The sequence below is a fragment of the Mus pahari genome, chromosome X, assembly GCF_900095145.1.
Source record: "Mus pahari chromosome X, PAHARI_EIJ_v1.1, whole genome shotgun sequence".
NCBI classification, from domain to species: domain Eukaryota; kingdom Metazoa; phylum Chordata; class Mammalia; order Rodentia; family Muridae; genus Mus; species Mus pahari.
Genome location: NC_034613.1, coordinates 139,378,422 through 139,399,585, shown reverse-complemented (window position 1 = coordinate 139,399,585; position 21,164 = coordinate 139,378,422). Strand labels below are relative to the sequence as shown.

The following is a 21,164-nucleotide window of genomic DNA, read 5'->3' as shown; positions in this document are numbered from 1 at the left end:
TCAAGGACTGACTGCCTAGGACTGGTGAAGAATCTAGCTTAGATATATGTCAAAATTTAATCCTTAGAAGCACTTATAATAAAGCAATATTAAATTGCAATCTGTAGGGAAATATTTTGCACATGAATATATTTGTTATTCAGGTCATGATGGGACTGTACTTTGATAAAGTGAAAATTATATTTGATATACTTAGTCTACTGAACATCACAACTTAAATTTAAGGCTAGTTTATCTTAAAACGTGCTTATATCACTTATATTAGCTTATAGCTGCATAAAATCATTTAACTTAAAATCCTAATTTAAAATTTTTAATTCTAATTTTAAAAATCCTTTAATATCTTATTTTAAAATAAAATCTTATGCTAGTTGGTATGTTCCCATTAAGACTCCATATCCTGTCCATCCTAGAGGACCTACTGCACTCGTAGCAGTTGGTAAGAAACCCTACACCATGTGTACACCCCACCCCTGCCTGAGGTGCTAAGCTGCTCCTGGGAGCCTGGTGTACTCTGGACCCATCACTCATCAAATCCAAGCCCTCCCCCAATACCACTCCCCTTCCTCTCTACCATCCCTTCTGCCCCTTCTGCCTAGTCCTTGCTGCTGAGTCAGATCCCTATTCGGTCAGCTCCCTTGAAGACTCCAAATCCTGATCCATCTTAGAGCACCCACCAGGTCTGTGTTCATTCAGAGATGATGCACCTAACCCTCAAGAGACTGGAGGGAGGCCCCAGGAGTATAGAGGTCAGGTGAGGTGGGGGTTGGGGCATCCACGTGGAGACAGGGTGGGTGGGGAGGAGGTGTGGGATGTGGAACAGTCGAAGGGTGAATGGGGGGGGGGCAGGGAATGGAATATGGAGTATAAAAAATAAATTAATAAAAAATAAAATAAAATCTTATTAAAATCTGCATTCAATTTAAAACCCAGAAGGTATATGGATATAAGAGATACAGATGGACATTTTGCAAACATGATCTGTTATGAAAACATACAGTATCCAGAAGGAATGATAGTACCAACTGGAAAAACAGATGTTTTTCCCGTTCTTCATTGTCTATCCCTAAATATATTTTATCAGACATACTAGACTAGGAAATTATTAAACTTTATAATTCAATGTATGGTTTCTCTTTCATGCTTATGTTTTTACTGAATTGTACTGACGAAACTTGTAAATTTAGCCATTCTAATTTAGGGATCATCTACATTCACAAAATAGTATGAAAAATATGCAAAATATTAGAATATGCAAACTGAAAGTTATTAACACACAAAGTAAAATACAAGTATATTCTTGTTACATAAAAGAAAAAACCCTTAAGGGATTATGAATGAAAGTCATATGAATGAAAGAGGCCCTGTGTGAACTATCACCACAAACAAACAAAAAAATAATCAGACACCACCACCAGAATCAGAACCAGTATCACAGAGCTGGGGATACACCTCAATACAGAAGAAAAATGGTACCAAAGGGTACATTCTTAATCGTACATTTCAATCTTACCATATCTTAAGCAAAAAACATCAGTTTACAGAATAAATTCAAAGTTTCTATCTTGTGATATGTCTATTCTACCTATTCCCATAATGCACAGCAAATTTCCTTTTCTCTTGCAATAATCATATATTTTCAATCTCCATTCTCTCCAGAATTTAAGTTACTTTCATATTTGTCATACATCTCTACTTTTGTAACTTTTTTACAGCATTGTCCCCCAGTCTATTTTACCTCACTAGAAGATAAATTTCCTGAAGGGAGATATTATGTCTTGGCTACCTTAGTATCATATACAGATATATATATCACAGAAACATTTACCAAAATTACCCATTAATATCTACTTGATAGAAATAGCAGTAAGGAACTGGTATGTATTACTATAATTTAATGGGATGTGTTAAATTACAGAAGCATTCAATTACAAGAGTAACATACCTAAAAGCCCTTTTCTATTCCCAACTTCCTCTATATACCTTACCTACTCATTTTATCCTTCTGCTTAATAATGCAGGTAACATTTAGTAGGGTAAATATTAATTATGTTTACATTTCACTATACCAGTAAGCTTGTATTAAACTCAAGACCAGTTAATCTTAACAGTGATTACTTGGAGACATTTCTCTGAAAGAACATACCTACATAACCATAGTATTAAAATTAGAAACACCATTATAAATGATGAACACTAGAATAACTTAACAGAAATCTCTGACAGCTTCCATAGAGTCAAAACTTTGATTCATTTCACAGATTTTACTTGAGAACATCAAAGTATCAGTTTACCTTTAAAATATAAACAGGACCATGTAAAATATATTTTAATACTTATTATTTTCAACCTTTAAAATTATGGTAGAAATGTGACTAATGATATATGCAAATGGTTTTAAAAAGGTTTTGGTGTTAAGAATAGAATCCAGGGCCCTGCATGCTAAGCACTCACTCTATACTGAGTTATATCCCCAGATTCCTGGTGAATAAGAAGACCAGCAGTCTCAACTAACTCAAACCCCCGAGATCTCTCAGACACTGAGCCACCAACCAGGCAGGATACAGTAGCCAGCATGAGGCCATCAACACATATACAGCAGAGGACTGCCTGGTCTGGCATCAGTCAGATAAGATGCACCTAACCCTCAAGAGACTTGAGGCCTCAGGGAGTGGAGAGGCCTGTGGAGGTAGGGTGGGGTGGAGTGGGGTACATGGGAACATCCCTTTGAACACAGGGGTGGGGAAAAATGGGATGAGGAACTATTGGAGGGTAGGAGGAGGATAATGTAAAAAAAAAGATTAGATAAATATATTTTTTAAAAAGATTCCGGAGGAGCTCTCAAAAATTTTAATCTAGTTTAAATCTTCCTTTTTCTCTACTACCTAAAGAATGGTATTACCAGTCTACCTGCCATTCTAATTTGATATCAAGTTCTAATACCACCACTATTAAACACAATATTATCATAATCATATATAATTGGGTATTAGCTTACGAATTCTTCCTGGTGGCTGTAATACATCTCCTGTGAGGCGACACCATCCAACTGGGAAGATGTCTCGGGAGTCATAGTCACACCAATAATCAAATGCTTTACTCCATCCATCAAAAGTAATGTGAAGTTGATCTCCACAGACAGCTCCAATTGTGGCAGGACAGATCATAAATGGATTTTTTCTATCGACAGCTTCAATCTTCATCCCAACTATAAAATTATTTTGGGGTGGACGTGGTGGTTCCTAAAAATACAAATGATCAATGAGACAATTTTTTTCAACACAGGGCTTCTGTGTGTAGCCCTGGCCATCCTGGAACTCACTCTGGACACCTAGCTGGCCTCAAAATCAGAGATTCACCTACCTCTGCCTCCAGAGTAATCAGATTAATGTCCTGGCAAAAACTTGTTTGCTTGCTTTCTTGTTTATTTATTTACTCAGCATTTTTTAGGCCAGGTGTCATGGCACACACCTTTAATTCAAGTTTAATTCAATGCCTTGAGTTTGAGACTAGCCTGGTCTACAGAGTCAATGCAAAGATTTATTTATTTTTTTTTTTTGAGGGTGACATCAAAGGAATTGTTTTAATGAGCGAATACATCGTAAGGTCAGAGGCATAGTTTGATGTTTTCCAAAGCCCCATCTGTATGTTATACAATGTGCAGGATCCTTTCAAACCTTGGTCTGGAGAGACTTTCTTTATACATTTGGTTACTGGTTACTGATATCCAGAGGAAACTTCTGGGACTGACCAGCTCTTGAGAGCCATGTGCAAACTTATTCAGCACCCCATCCTCACTCTTTTCTGCACCAATCCACACTTATAAGACCATTGAAGCCCCTCCCTCATCTGGCTTTTTCTCTCTGCTGCACAATCTCACAGTTGACCTTTCTGCTCCCATGTCTGAGCTTTGAAGGTCTCTGTCCCCTCTGCCTCCCCAGCCTTTCAGCTCCCAGGCCTGTTTGCTAACCTTATGCCTGCCCACAGTCACAGCCACAGCCAGGCCATCTGTGGCTCGCAAAGATTTATTTTTAAAACATAACCAAGACTGACAACTGTCAGTCAAGTTAACCAAAAGATAGAAGGTACACAGAGGATTCATTAGATCATTAGATAATATTTTGAAAACTTATATCCCAATAAATTTAAAAACATTTAAGAAAAGGTAAGTTTCTAGATGTTTATTGTCTACCAAAATTGGACCAAGAAGTTATCTTAAGACATCAACACACCTAAAATTTGCAATGAGATGAAAGTAGTAATGGCATCCATCACACTTTAAGAAAAGCTAGATGGATTGATTCACTGCTGGAATACACTAGTATTTGAGGACCTAATACAAACACTTCTAATATTTCATAAAATAGAAAGGGATCAAGCATGGCCAAGTTCATTCTACGAAGCCAGTATTACCCTGATATAGAAGTCAAATAAAGGTAAAGAAAAATAAATTTCTTCAATGAACATAGATGCATAAATTCTCAACAAAATTCATCAAAACCAGATTAATAAACACTTTAGACATATGATATACCATAACTGAGTTGGTTTTATATCAACGTTGTAAGAATGATCAACACATACTACTTTATAAATATAACAGTAAGAAATAAAATCAAGGACAAAATTCACATTATCAACTCAACATGAACAGAAAGGGCCTCTAATAATGCTTAACATACTTTTATAAATAAGGTTTTAAACAAACTACAAATAGAAGAAGCACAAACATAATAACCCATACTCAACATTATAGTTACTAAGGAAAGCAATGAAGGCGGTCCCTCTAAAATCAAGAATGAGAGAAACAAGTATGCCTCTACTCTCTTTACTCTTATTCAACTGCAGTGACTGATGCTTAGCCAGAGTAGCGAGGGAAAAGAGATGGATACAATTAGGAAACAGTCAAAAAAATCCTTCTTTTCAAATAATCTATCAGTAAAAGATCCTAAGCACTCCTCCATAAAACTCTTAGATCTGATATACACTACAAGGAAAATAGTGGGATTCACTATCAACATAGAAAACATGAGAAGGAAGTCCTGGCCACACCTTTATGTCAGACTTCTAATTTCCAGAACTCATGTTTAAATAAACCTAGCCATCAACAGTGAACTTTTTTTTGGGGGGGGGGGGTTCAAGACAGGGTTTCTCTGTATAGCCCTGGCTGTCCTAGAACTCACTCTGTAGACAAGGCTGGCCTCGAACTCAGAAATCCACCTGCCTCTGCCTCCTGAGTGCTGAGATTAAAGGCGTGTACCACCACGCCCAGCTACAGTGAAAATTTTAAAACACTGGAGAAAAAATACTGAAGATGATAGCAGTATGGGAGACCTCCTATGCAGATGGAATGGTAGGATTGATATTACAAAAAATGATTACACTACCAAAATCAATCTATATATTCAATACAATCTCCACCAATATTCTAACATGATTTTTTTTCAGAAATTGAAAAAACAATCCTAAAATTGATATGTAAGCCCCAAAAACACTGGAAGCCAAACCAATCCTTAACAATTAAAACAACAACAAAACAAAACTAAACAAAATAAAACAAACCACTGCTGGACCTGTCTCTAGTCCTGATTTCAAGTTATACAATAAAGCCACAGTAGTCAACCCAGCATGGTACCAGGACAAAAAAAAGTGACACAATGCTCACTGAAAGAGCATTGAGGACCCAGCTTATAATTACATGTACTTACAGCTACCTGATTTACTTCTGACTATGATGCCAAAACATACACTAGTGGAAAACTGGATATCTACATGTAAAAGAATGAAATTTGATCCTTCTCTCTCATATTGCACACAAATCAATGCCAAATGAATAAAACAATCTCAACGCTAGAGCAAAACCTCTGAAACTTCTATAAGAGTAGTGATACATTTCAGTATATAAGCTGAGGTAAGGACTTTCTGAATAGAGCTCCAGTCACCCTGGAATAAAGATAACAATCAACAATTTTGACTTCAGAACATTAAAAGGCTTCTGTACTACAAAGGAAACTACTAACCAACTGCTCAATGTGCAGAGAATAAATGTTCTCAGAGAGCTCAGCCACAAATGGGATAACCATATCATATACCGCTACTACCACAAGGCTCAGGAATCATTTTGGAAGAGGGAGGTAGGAAGTTCCTAAGAGTCAAAGGTCAAAGAGAACCAGAACAAAACAGTATCTTTCTGGATGGGATGAGGCTGTTAAGACTAATGAACTCACAGCAACTGTAGTTATTATAAACTGTATGGTGTCTCTTCAACCCCAAATTTCTGTTGAAATACTACCAATATGAATGCACTCTAAAACAGAGCCTTAATCCAGCTTGACTGGTATGGTTTAATAAGAGTAAGATACCCATGTGCACGCATATATTGGAAGCCATGTAAGAACACAAGAGAATTTGTTCAACTATAAACCAAGGTGAGCCTCAACAGAGACCTGTATTCAGGTACCCTGACTCTTGTTCTTCCAGTCTCCAAACTGTGGGAAAACATTTTTTGTTATATAAGCCAGTCCTCTTGGTTATAATGACCCTAGCAAATATTTGCCTGTAATTTTAAAAAGACTTATTCCTGTGTCAGAAAAGACAGAAGTGGTTAAGCATTCTAATTAAAACAATAAAATCATGTTCTAGCGGGCAGAAATGTTTTATAATGCTTTTCTTACCTCCTTAAAGAACACTGCAGGTGCCAGTTCAGATCTAGTTAGTACACGTAGTAAGAACATGGGCCATGATGAAGTATTCATTCTGTACCCTGTTTTAAAAATTATATATCACTAAAAATAGGTGAAACTATGACAATGGGAACAAATGGGTATCATTTACAGATTCTCTTCAGAGAATGACTTTCTAAGGACTTGAGCAAAAGAGATAAATTGTATAGTTATACCCACCATTCTAATGTCTGGCACCAATGTCAAAATGGAACCAGAAACTATGAAAACACTGCTTTTTGTACTCCTCTCATAATGTAGACTCTCTCACATTCTTCCTACTCTCCTCCTCTTCCCGAAAGTGTTGAATGGCTCAATGGACAACATCAAAAGGTGTGTACCTCGTAAAAATACAGACTTCTTCTCTAGAAGAGTCTCTCTGGATTTACATGCATGATCTAATAAAGCTTTGGGTATTTTAAAATTGAAGATTAAAACAACATCTGTTCAAAAATGAGACCTTTCAGCACACTTAAGCAGTATATATAAAAGTGAGATGGTACTGAGTTACTTTCCAATCATGTATCATTTTTAACTTATTTTATTAGATATTTTCTTCATTTACATTTCAAATGCTATCCTGAATGTCTCCTATACCCTCCCCCAACCATTCTCCCCTGTCTACCCACTCCCACTTCTTGGCCCTGGTGTTCCCCTGTATGGGGCATATAAAGTTTGCAAGACCAAGGGGCATCTCTTCCCAACAATGACTAGGCCATCTTCTGCTATATATGCAGCTAGAGACACGAGCTCTGGGGGTACTGATTAGTTCATATTGCTATTTCACCTATAGGGTTGCAGACCCCTTCAGTTACTTGGGTAATTTCTCTAGCATTGGGGTCTCTGTGTTCTATCCTATAGATGACTGTGGGCATCCACTTCTATATTTGCCAGGCATTGGCATAGCCTCACAGAGATAGCTATATCAGTGTCCTTTCAGCAAGATCTTNCTGGCATATNCAATAGTGTCNGNGTTTGGTGGCTGATTATGNGATGGACCCCNGGGTGGGGNAGTCTCTGGATGGTCCATCCTTTCGTCTTAGCTCCAAACTTTGTCTCTGCCACTTCTTTCATGGGTATTTTATTCCCTATTTTAGGGATGAATGAAGTATCCACGTGTTGGTCTTCCTTATTCTTGATTTTCTTGTGTTTTGGAGATTGTATCTTGGATATTCTAGGTTTCTGGGCTAATATCCACTTATCAGTGAATGCATATCAAGTGAGTTTTTTTTGTGATTGGGTTACCTCACTAAGGATGATATCCTCCAGATACATCCATTTGCCCAAGAATTTCATAAATTCATTGTGTTTTTAATAGCTGAGTAGTACTCCATTGTGTAAATGTACCACATTTTCTGTATCCATTCCTCTGTTGAGGCACTTCATACTCATCAAAGGTAAAATCATGTATCTTTTACAGGAACTCTCTGACCATCTACTTACAAGAAGGCCTGAGTGATCTTTAAGAGGACAGTTAAAACCATCTCTAATAAATAGCTTACTAGTAAGACTATGTTATTTTAAGAATTGTTTATCCTTACCCAGTGGAGGCTGAAGTAAATCTCCTCCTTGTTCACATGTCCCAACAGGCTGTATGTCTGATGAATCCACAAGTCTCCAAAAATCATTCTTATTGTCACTACCATCCAGTCGTAGACGTAATCTGGCTCCAGTAATTGCAATGACCGAAGCAACACACACCGAATCAATATTGCGAGGGTCACGGGCTTCCAATTTCATACCAATTTGGAATTCATTAGTTGGTGGAGTCTTAGACTATAAATAAATAACATGTTAAAATGCATAAAGTATAAGAAAAATATATGGAAAATTATGATACCAGAATAGGTAGGTGACATTTTTAGGTACAGTCACAGCAGAAGTTGAATGAGGTCAGGTGTACAAGGCTCAAGGCATAATCTCCCTTTTTGAAATGCAGCATAAAACACTGGTCATCACTAGGCTCACTTATAAAAAGCATATCTAGAAAACCCAGTTATAGCTTATAAGACGCATCTGGAAATATTTTATACATAAGAATCTTATGAAGGTATCCTATTGAAATGAGCAAACTAGGAGTCCTATCAAAGCATATGATAAAGTTTAACTCCCCAGCACACTGCAAACATCCCTACATACTTTTGACCATGATCCCATGGGTGCCTCTATCTACCTTGTACTCCAGATATTCCGTGCCATCTTTTGATGCCCATCTTATTTTGGCTGTTTTCTTTCTTCTCATTTTGACAATCTTAAATAGCATCTGTTACATGTGCCTTGTCAATACAGGGTTCTATTTCTTATAATTACTCACTATTTCTGTCTTTCCTTCTACATGGGCAATTTAAAAATTACTGCAAATAGATCTGATAATCAGTGACACAAACATCATCCCACTTTCTCTTCATTCTATCAGAGCCATGGAACCACACAGACACCCTTCTACAAACTAATGATGTATGTTATTGTATAAAATATCAAGAGAATTTTGGCATACCTGTCTGAAATATTCCGAAGGAGCACTGACAGATCCAGTCTCTTTCAAGTACTTGTCCCAGTCAAAATGATCTGGAAATAAAGCATACAAATAGGGTGAGTTTAGAGTATGTAGTTAAGTTTTTATCCTGAATAAAATAAGTTTTAGTTCATCCCTAGGCAGTTATGGGTATGAGAGGCTTTGAAAGGGAGTAAAGGGGAGGGAGAAGTGCTGTAATTACATTATAATCTCAAAAATACAAAAGGGGAAATATATCCTACAAAGCAGGTTTTAAATCCTCAGTTTACATTCAATCATGCACTAAAATAAAAGCAACTTTTTGACAATAATGGTCCTGACAGAAATTATAACTCAGATCTTCTGTATGACTTGTGGAGTAAAGCAGAGTGATTCTGAAGGAAGGTGCCTGGGGTATGCAGTAGTAGTAGAAGCACAGTGTTCAATACTCTACACTGCAAAAAAGAAATATGAACACTAGGACATTTTTATAGACTAAAAAAATCTGCACATGTGTTAAATATAAATTTGCTGAACAATTTTGTTTACATTATATAATCCCATAAATGTGAAGGTGCTTTGTTTTTTATGGGGATGTTAAGGTGTTTTTAAAAAAATTCTTAGAACCAGAACAGGTCTTAATATACTATTTAAATCTCCATCCATAGTGTCAAGAACATAGTGTTAAGACACAGCAGTAAGCAACTGAACAGTGCAGTCACTAAAATAGATTATTGTAGTGCTGTTACATCTTCTATATATTTTACTGTGCTCTTCGATGTAGTCTTCATGGCATACAAAATGCCATCAAAAAGCAGTGCATTCTGCCTGGTTTGAACATATTTGCTCAATTCACTGTCCTAGCTAGACTGTCAATACACAGACAAACTGATCCAAGAAGACTATAAGTCATGGAAGTAACTAAACAGGTCATAAAATAATCTTTGACAAAGCCAAGGTAGGAATCGAACTCTTCTTCACCAGGGATATAAGTTCAGCATTAAGAGTAACTTTACTAACATGTGAAAAGCATTTTTTTCAGGTCACCTCAACGAAAAATAAAATTAAAAATAGTGAAAAATAGAAAATGCAAATGGAATAAATTCAAAATCAAAAGCAACATGAGTTCATTATAACACCGAGGAACCAAAATGATGTATTAAATTACTTAAAAACCTATTGCTTTGTACAGATGTACTTGACTGAGTAGTTCCCTCTTGAGCATCATTTTTGACATCCATTGATTCTAACCACAAGGAAAAAAAAACACCACAATAATCTGAAAGCACTTAAAAATTTATCTAATTGATTTAATTTTTATGAGAACCTGTTTTAATTTCATGTTCATCATTTTATGTGTCCTACAATTTTGAGTATAGTATATACTTTACTTGTTCATTTTATTTACTGTATTTTTCACTATTAAAATGAAAGCTTCATAAAAAGCAGGTATTTAATTCTGTCTTGCTCGGTGCTATAACCTTCTAACACTTATAATATATCCTAGGGCCTGGGATATGGAATACTCTTAAGAATTTGTTAAATAATTATGCCAATATATCTAAATGAACTACTGGTAGATCTTTAAACTGCTTAAAATAATTTCCTAGAAATAAAATGATGTTTTCAAGTGTTCAAAACATTCCATGCAATCTAGAATACAACATACTTCAACAAACTACTCAGGTTTTCCTCTATGCTAAACTAAATTCAAGTAAAATCCTTGATTTTTTTAATACTCAAAATACTTGAGCTGTCACAAATCTAAATATATCATGTCACTCAGACAATATATCATATGAAGCATATATATATATGTATATGATATTTGAAGTAATTTCTATATGAAACTTATTCATAATGCTAAAAATTAACCGAAATCCTTAATATCATCAAATAATCAACTGTATCACTGTTTTTCAAGCTTTCAAGCTGCTTTCATTATTTTAAGTATGAATGCTTAATTCTCAGGACTCAAAGTTCTCATACAGTAATGACTGGTATGTCTTTCAGGTTTTGTTAGAAATTATTCATGGAATATAGAAATTTTAGAGGAATATATAGCCTTATTTCTATTTAAATTTTCTGCAGAAAGCACACACTTACTTTAACAAAATAGTTCTGTATTAAGAATTTCTAAGTCAAAATGAAATAAAATGGGTCTTATTCTAAGGAAACCAAGAATATATTTATAAATACTACACCAAGGTAATACAGTCAATATACAAATTAAACAAAATTAAAGGGCAACATTCAGATTCAAACATGTAATTAGAAGAAAAGTAGTAAGGTAATACAAGACTTGAACAAAAAACAAGGAAGCAAATGTGTGAAGAATGAATTATGGGAAATAAAGCATAACAAAGTATAAACCAGTATGACCCATTTAATGAGTCAAAAAGGGTATATAATTAAGAAGGTAGTTGCTTAATATTGTTTTCTTTAAACATTTTTTCTAAGACAGGGTTTCTCTGTGTAGCCCTGGCTGTCCTGGAACTCACTCTGTAGACTGAGTTCTGGCCTTGAACTCAGAAATCCGCCTGCCTCTGCCTCCCAAGTGCTGGGATTAAAGGCCTGCCCCACCACTGCCCGGCTTCTTTAAACATTTTAAAGGCTTTATTTCAAAAGTTCAAAATATGGTAATATACCTGTTACAAACAAATAGCTAAAAACAACATTTAGATAAGCAAACCTTACCTTCATTCGCTGTTTGCCCCATGGTATTCGCCTCTGCTGTATTTTCCTACAAAGGAAAACACATAATACCTTAGTTTAAGCTCTATACATTTCTAAGAGATAATAGTAGTAAAAATGAGAGTCAGATCACATTAATAGCTTCCCCCTGAATAAAAATAAGGTAGCTGTGAACTAGAAAAATAGTTAAAGAGTAGTGATTGCTAATGGAACTTGGGTAAGTATAGGGCTCCCTTTTAGGGGGAAATCAAAAGTGAAAAAAATCAAGAGTAAATCATAAGTAGGCAGCCACTAGTATTCAGATTGAGGCCTATGCTAGAACCCTCATAATAGTACTGAGAAGTAGAAAAATCATGAATGCAACGAAAATTTCCATGAATCAAGTCTTCTAACAAATATTACTTGTTAGGAGCCTAGTAAGTACTATAGAATAGACCTATATATATATAATCCCAATAGACAGGAAGCTATAGCAGGAGGGTCTTGAATTTTAAGTGATCCTGGATTACATAGTGAGATTCTGTCTCAAAAATTCAAGGAAATTAGGTTTAGGGGAAAATTGTTCATTAGGAAGCTGGCATCACTGTTCATTAGATTTATTTTTTTTCATGTCCTTAATATGCTCCATACTCTAAAACAAAGATATTAGACTGTCCTAAAAAGCTATCAATCCATGCCAAAATTTACATATGAATAAACATTATAAAAAAAGGTCAGGTGTATAGAAAAACCTAACAGAACATGTAAACTCTATATTCCTGTAGTTAAGATATAATGATGTGTAAACTAAATGTAATTTGGTAAGTAAAGGAATATACTCATGAACTCATCCAGAAAGAATTCTATTATCTCTATCCCAAGACTTAATTGTATTGACATCCTCACCTCCTCTAACTTTGCTTCTTCTGATAGTTTTTCCTCATCAATACCAATACTTCTTTCAATACTTCGCTTTACATTTGTTGTCTTTTCACTCATGTATTCAATCAGCGGCCAACACTTACTTAGGTGACTACACAGGTGGTTTTCCTTCCCCTTGATACTTACTGGTTTACACTTTCATTCAGTTCTATTCATTGTACCAAAACTGCTGCCTAACTTGTTTTGCCACTGGTATACTTTTCTACCATAATAATACATAATATATCAGATACAGTCTATGCTGTTTTCCTCCTACATCACCCTCTTGTTACAAAACTGGCTATGCAATTAAGAAAAAACCCAGGACTTTCTGTAGGGTAACACTAAGATCCCCCATAATATATTTACTCTCAAAGATCCTATACCCTAACCCCAAAGGACGCTTGTTTTAAGGACTCCTCATATTATTTTGACTACATGAAATATTCTTTCCTCTTCTTCTGCTTCTTGAAATATTAGCAGTGTTTTGATACCATCAATAAATACAAACTCTTTTCTGAAAGCTTTACTTTATTCAATACAAGTATCTGATTCCAGTTTGGTTACTGATTTGCTTAACAAATGTTGGTATAATTCCTAGAATGTGCTTGGTACTATGTTGATGGAAGGAAGATATATACTCTAGAGTCAGCAGGAGAGATCATGCCTATAATCTCGGCACTTAGGAGGCTCAAACAAGGAATTTGATACCAGATTTGCTGCCTAGCAAGCAAGACCTTGTGACTAAAGAAGAAAATGATGGAGAAGGTGGGGGAGTTACACAATCTACTATATAAAGTCTGAGAATCTGGATCTAGAGAGATAGCTCAATGGTTAAGAGCTCTTACAGTGGACTGGTGTACAGTTCCCAGCAAACACTTTAGGGAACTCATACTGCCTGTAACTACAGCTCCAAGGGGCTTGATGACACCTTTTGAAATCCAAGAGCATAAGCACATAACATCATAATGGACACATAGACAGACAGACAAGAGCACAAGCATAAAACATGGTAATCAGCAGACACACACACACACACACAAAATCCCACAATTTATGTTTTTAAAAGCAGAAAATCCTGAGGTGACAGGAAATGCTGGTGAGGATGTGTAGAAAGAGGAACACTCCTCCACTGTTGGTGGGATTGCCAACTGGTACAACCAATCTGGAAATCAGTCTGGCAGTTCCTCAGATAATTGGGCACAGTACTACCTGAGGACCCAGCTATACCACTCCTGGGCATATATCCAAAAGATGTTCCAACATGTAATAAGGACACATGCTCTACTATGTTCATAGCAGCCTTATTTATAATAGCCAGAAGCTGGAAAGAACCCAGATGTCCCTCAACAAAGGAATGGATATAGAAAATGTGGTTCATTTACACAATGGAATACTACTCAGGTATTAAGAACAAGGATATATTGAGTTTTGCAGGAAAATGGATGGAACTAGAAAATATCCTGAGTGAGGTAACTCAAACCCAAAAGGACATGCATGCTATGTACTCACTAATAAGTGGATATTAGCCAAAAATAAAAATAAAAAATAAAAAAAAAGTACAGAATACCCAAGATACAGTCCACAGAACTCAAAAAGTTCAACAAGCTGAAGTGCCCAAATGAGGATGCCTCAGTCCCTCTTGGGAGAGAGAAGAAAGTGATCACAAGTGAGGATGGAAAGTGAGGACTGCAGGGTCTGTGTTCATTCGGAGATGATGCACCTAACCCTCAAGAGACTGGAGGCCTCAGGGAGTTTAGAGGTCAGGTGGGGTGGGGGTGGGAGATGGGTGGGATTGGGAGGAGGTGTGGGATGTGGAACAGTCAGATGGTGAATAGGGGAGTGGGGAATGGAATATGAAGTGTAAATAAATAAATAAATAAATTTAAAAAGCACAAAATACACTGATAATTTTTCATTTGAAATGAAATTAAACTTTCATTTAATTGAAATATATTGTAGCAACATGCTTCTAACAAATTAAAAAAAACTCACATAACTAAGTTTTTACATTGTTGATAGATATCCTTAAAAGAAAGCAAGCAAAGGTATGTTACTTGTTGAATTGGGTTTGATTCATCATGTTATGAATTTACAACTATTGATTTTATTCACCTAGGTTATTAAAATAATAAAAGCCTCATTTTGAAACATAAATGAAAGTAATCAGAAAAAACTAAGGCACACTTGTCAAAACTATATTTACGAGTAGACAAACATGGTAACACACTCCTGTAATCCCAACCAATGAGAAGCTAAATTAAGCCAATGGCAAACAGGGATATTGACTGTGTCTCAAAAGAAAAATATTATGAATAAAATGAAATAAAAATTCTATTGTTGTCTCAGAAATACTTAGAATACGATGGTAGTGAGGATTTGTATTAAATTGTATCCTCCAAAGAATAAAAATAAAAAATTCTAGAGCGATTCCTAGGAATGTTTTAGCAAGATCTACCACAACAAATTAGAAATTACTCTTTTTCTACATCAATACAAATCCAACAGCACTTAAAAGTGGAGACAGGAAGCCCCTGAATTTCTGTCCAATGCCAGCCTGAGCTACATGAGACCCTGTTTCAAAAAAATGAAATATATAAAAGAAAAAAAACATAAGAGAAAAAGAAAACAGCCAAAGAATCATAAGTTATATAATTAATTACTTGCCATTTTAAAATTATTTATGGGAAAATTCTATACATATATGGTAGAATTTCATATCAGACAAGTAAAAGGTTGACGAAATACTAATTTATAATTGTAAATTCCTAAGGTTTTAAAACATAGCCATAAGCTAATTGCTCAAAGACCTGGTGTCCACTGACATTTGTGAAGGGCCAGAGTTAATGGCAGGTCATGTCAATTTACTACAGGCAGCTATATGGTGCTATATGACAAAAGAAGTAGATCAAGTTACAGCCTACTTCTATTATCAGTGAGCCTGGATTTATAGTTCCTAACAACAGTTCTACAAGAAATAATGGAATGACAACAGTGCCTACTAAACAACAGACTGTAGAAAAACATGTAATAAACTATCATCTAAAGTGTCTAGAAAACTAACCATCCCTGATAATAATTCAAACATGTAGCAGATATCTGTAAATTACACATTTAAAATTCTAAAACTTTTGAAAAACGTTCATTATAAAATCTGATTTTTTAATGAAAAATGAAAAGAATCTGATTATAAAGTAATTTAAAACAAAGTAATGCACAAGTGCACTTATCACTATCAGCTATTTTATCTCAATAGGGACCACAAAGACTGTTTTATCTGGGCCAATTTATGAAACTTTAATAAGTTAGTTAAAAGTTGGATATTACTTCTAAGTAATTTTAAAGTTTAATATAAAAGATTTCAAATAATATACTTTAATTTTTTTCAAAGGAAAGAAAACACAAGAGCTTCACAGAACAAAGTATATTTCTGTGCTCAAAGATAAGAGAACTTAAATACATTTTATTGGTATTTGAATTTAAATATACATAAATCAAACTAAAAGCTAGCCAAAATTGATTTAAGGTAGCAAAATGAATAAATATTAAAATCAGGGACTTTGACAATATTCATACTTAAATAGTTTCTCAGGACTACAAGGTACATATCAAAAAGAGTTGTTTATATCTGTATTTCTGTACTAGATAATCCTTTTGAGAAACAAAAGTCGAGGAAACTGGTATATATTCTGAAGACAAGACCCAATACACAGAAATCTTTTCCTAAGAAAAGAACATATCCTCAAGTATATCATAAGGTAGCAGAGTATCTGTCTCTTTGTAAGTTTACAATGGTACATTACTACAAAAGATGAGCACTGTCTTTCCGATCTTAGAACAATTTGGTCCTATAAACTTAAGATAGGGGCAGAACTACAGCCATAAACACAAGTCACAAGTAGGGGAGCTGAGGGATCTTTATCTTCAATTGTTTCCCAACTCCTTACACAAATCTAAAACAAGTTGACTCTATTATTTAACTTTTTAAAATAAAGAATTCGTCTAGTCTAGAAAGGATTATCATAGTCAGTGGCCATGTGTACTGAAAACTCTTAAATTTCTCACATAAGTGCAAAGTTATGCTCATTTCTTGTTAAAAACTTCCTAACACATGCCTCAAAACAAAAATAGGAGACAGCTTTAGAGACATCATGTTTAATAGAAATTACAACATAAATACTGTCATTAGTATTTCTATGGCTACCAAGGGTTACTTATACCAGACAACAAAGGCAAAATAACCAAAAATGTCTTACTCATGAAAACCAAACATATTTCATTTTAAATCTTACATAGTTTCTCAAATTTTTTCAAGTTATCCTGCTTTAAAAAAAAAAACTATTCATCTTGTGTTAGATTTTTGCAAATGAGATAGAGGTAAAGGCAAGTAACAAAAACCCAAGCTACTAAGTGTAGCTACTTAAGCTATTTTATGTCTATATTTATAAAATTAAATGAATAAATTATAGCACTTTGGACTTAAGATAAATGAAACTTGCATTCTATTTCCCTTAAGATAAAATGTTAAAAAATATCAAGACTTTCTAAAACAGGTAAACCTTTATAGTCACCATCATCTGTTCTCTGATTTCTAGGTGTTCTGTGTCTACAATCACTTCAAATCTGGAGATCTCATGTACTAACTTCTATGATATTATTAATGATTTTAATTTTCTTAGGTGACTAGTAATTCAAACAGAGGATCCTCTTGAATCTACCCCAGAATTTCCTTTAACCCAAAGACGGGCAATAAAAATCTCAAGTAAAATACCCCACCTCCAAGAATTCAAACTAAAAATTTATATCTGAAGCTAACTTATAATAAAACATTTTCATCCAAAAGACCTAGTATTTACTCAGCCCTTTTCAAAGCACTTTACCATCATCAATTATTTCTTAGTGAGACAGCCCAGCATTACCCAGACCATTTCACTGATGCGGAAACAGACACCAACAGAAAAGAACAGGGGCAGGAAAAGGGGTGATAGGAAGCATCTGGGAGGAACAGGCAGGCAGCTAAAAAGGAACAAACTCAAAAGAAAATGAGAGTCAATTATAGCCTGTAGCTAACCATCACAATCCTTATTTTGGCTTTAGAGATATTTAAGATATATTTTGAAATATGTAAAGTACTTTGCAAGTCTAGTTATAACCTAAGTTACTTAGTAATAAATATGCAATTCCTTAGCATTAAAAATATTCAATTTCCAATGGGCACACATATTTCAACTAACACTAGCAAGATATCTGTCTTCCATAGACCTAACCAGAAAATAAACTCACGAAATATATACCTTCATATAATCATAACAAAGTGTACAAAAATCACAGAAGTTAGAAATAAATTTTGGTTACAAGCAGAATGTAAAGAACAGTGGCAAAAGTAACTGATTTTGACCATTAGTCAAAGAAATACTGGTTCTCTATCAATTATGTTCTTAGCAACCTTGAAATATACAAGGATAAGATGCTGGTGGGTTGTTTGCCTTAAACACCAGAAACTAAAATGCATTGAATAAAGTGCTTTGAATAAATATATCTTGACCTGGGTGAATTCTAGAAAATAAACACATACTGGTGGTTAATAAATACCTTAACTGAGCCATAAATCTAATAGGCTGACAAAATATCTGACCAAATCATGACAAATAAGAAAAGATGCTTAAGGAGCAACTCTGTGTATCAGTTTTAAAACATCCTCTTATAGATAGTGCAATACCAGTAACATTATCAACATCCCCCTCACCAAATTACAATTCTAAAGCAGAGCAGGATCACTGGGGTGAACAGGCTCCTAAGGAAATTACCTCTGCATGGAGGAGATACATGGTATTCACATTTTTCAAAGCTATTTAAATAGTTTGACTAAGTTCTTTTATAAATTTCAAACAATTTTAAAGATGATGGATAAACTCAATCTTCTCAAAATCTTAAATTTACTTTCAAGAGCTCATTTTAACATTCCTCCCATTAAATACAGAAAACCACAGATTAGAAGAATACCCATCATTACAAATAGGTTATTTAATGGAAAGGGGGGGCAAAAAAGATAAAATTGTCACTCCATTTGGAATGAAGAACATTTCCAAACAATTAGGAAAAAAAATCGGGCGGGTGAGATGGCTCAGCGGATAAGAGCACCCGACTGCTCTTCAAAAGGTTCAGAGTTCAAATCCCAGCAACCACATGGTGGCTCACAACCATCCTTAACGAGATTTGACTCCCTCTTCTGGAGTGTCTGAAGACAGCTACAGTGTACTTACATATAATAAATAAAATCTTTAAAAAAAAATCAAGGTTATGCCAATGAAATACCACTATAAAACAACTGCTTATACACAAGTACATCTTACAATATTCTTCCCTCAAATTGAAAATAATAATATTGTCCCTGGAAGAATTAAAATTGCAACAACTGATGCCCTCTAAGGAAACAAGCATCTCCAATACTGTTGAAAATTGTGCATCATAAGATATTTCCCCTGCCTTGGTTTCCCCTTAGTAACCAATCTATTTTTAAAAAAAACATCCTAAAGTCATACTAATTGCAAGTTATAAAGCTTAATATTCTCATTCTTCAAAAACAGAATCAGATTTCAAATTGTAACCATAGTGTTTAACTACCTTCTTTAAAACATCAATACCCTCAGATGGAAATCTGTAAGTAAATGTGAGCTGCCCACATACATACATGGCAGGACAAGAGGGGAAGGGGGAAATGGGTGATTACTAGTCAGCTTTTGAAGTTACATATATAGCTCAAGGAACTCCCCTCCCCACCCCCCCTCAAAAGTACAGTCGATAAAATTCTAATATCTCTTTCTCTGGCTCTTGAAGTACAAGTACTATTCAGGTAAAAAAAAAAAAAGTCAATAAAGAAGAATCTTTACAGAGCTATTTCAAAGCAAATGATCACTACACTCAAGTTTTACATGACTGCTGAGCATCATCTCCTTTAATGCATGTCCTTGCCTGAAGGCTCTCAGCCTTCCTGCCCAGCTTTATGAAGGAGTCATCCACTCTGGAGGACAAAACCTGTGAGGATCCTCAAGACACATACCTGGCACCAGACCCACAAGGGGCTCCAGGCCATAGGCACATCTTTCTAGGTTGATGTTCCCTCCCAAAATCTAAGTTACTTCCCAAGTGCTTGTCTCAGCCCAAACCTTTCAAAGTCATTCCTGACCCTTAGCCCGACCAACCTCCCACAAAGCCCCCAGGCTGCAGCCTGGCCCCACCTACCCTGGGGAGACTTGCAGAGGGCGCTGTTGGTGCTCCTGGAGAGGAGGCCCGTTGAGGGGAGCTGGGCCAGGGGCCTGAATGCCTCTAGCAAGATGAGCCAGTGAAGGGGGTCAGGATAAGTGTGAAGGTCAGCAGAGAGTGCTAGCAACGGAGATGGCTCACAGAGAACACTAATTTAGACACAGCAGCCGTGGCATCTGGGGTAAAGCGTCCAGGGGTATGAGGCAGGGGTGTTGGGACAAACTGAGGCGGGACGCTGGCGCGGCAGTAAGGGGGCGTTCCCAGCGCAGGACTTGCCCCTAAGGCTCCCCGCCGCCTGCCCTGCAGGCAGCCAACAAGACTCCAACATCAGGACTCCATCTCCACTTCCCAAGGAGGACCAGGGCCACCACGCACCTCGGGTCTCCTCCGCCCGAGCAAAAGCACTTCTGTCATGCTAGCTCCGGGAGCAGGCACCCGACTTCACATTGCAGCCGCCATTTTTGAGAAGCCGCGCGCAGAGCCGCGCATGCCCCACAACCGCCACCGCCACCCCGCCCTCCCCATCCTGTGGTCGCTGCAAACACGCCCTAAGACTGCTGCTGCGGGTGGAGCTTGAGCCCAGGACCCAGCAACCTGCATGAAAGAGTTTGAGCAGTGGCCTTAATGAAGAAGTGGTGATGCTGAAAAGCCTTTGGCAGTTTTCCCTTATCCTTCAGGATCAAAAATCCTAGCAACAGGCCAAGTACCCAAGACCCCTGGGGTCTAGCATCAAGTTCCATGCTGGGTACTCACTGCCATTAGACTTTTAGATCCCTGGCTAACTCCTATTTTGGCCACTGACCCAAAAAAATAAATAGTTTCACAAGAAACCAAGTCCAAGGAGCAAAGAAACTCAGTTCCTACTATGGAACTGGAACTGTGCCTTCCTTCTGAGGTTCCAGCTCCTTCAGCTTAAATCCTCTTCACCATGGGTTTTAGGCACCAATGCCCTGCCAGTCCCACTTTCTGGATTTTACTGTTCTTAATTTATGCTTAATCTTAAAGACACTAGATTAGCCTAGTGACAAATACCATTTGCTCACATTTGAGGGATCCCAGAAGGGTTGAATACATAGTTCAATTTGTGTTTC

General features: G+C 36.2%; 1 protein-coding gene across 1 annotated transcript in view; it reads right to left on the bottom strand.

Annotated features, from left to right (window-relative positions):
* Positions 1 to 20,512, bottom strand: part of Scml2 (Scm polycomb group protein like 2) — a 72,326-nt gene extending 51,814 nt beyond the window's left edge. Inside the window, exons 1-6 of the mRNA XM_029534272.1 lie at positions 20,053 to 20,512; positions 11,914 to 11,959; positions 9,220 to 9,290; positions 8,264 to 8,498; positions 6,675 to 6,763; positions 2,999 to 3,242 (exon numbers count right to left, since the gene is read on the bottom strand). Coding sequence (XP_029390132.1) covers positions 2,999 to 3,242; positions 6,675 to 6,763; positions 8,264 to 8,498; positions 9,220 to 9,290; positions 11,914 to 11,935 — 661 coding nt within the window. The 5' untranslated portion in view covers positions 11,936 to 11,959; positions 20,053 to 20,512. The remainder of the gene's footprint in view (positions 1 to 2,998; positions 3,243 to 6,674; positions 6,764 to 8,263; positions 8,499 to 9,219; positions 9,291 to 11,913; positions 11,960 to 20,052) is intronic.
* Between the last annotated feature and the right edge of the window lie 652 nt (positions 20,513 to 21,164).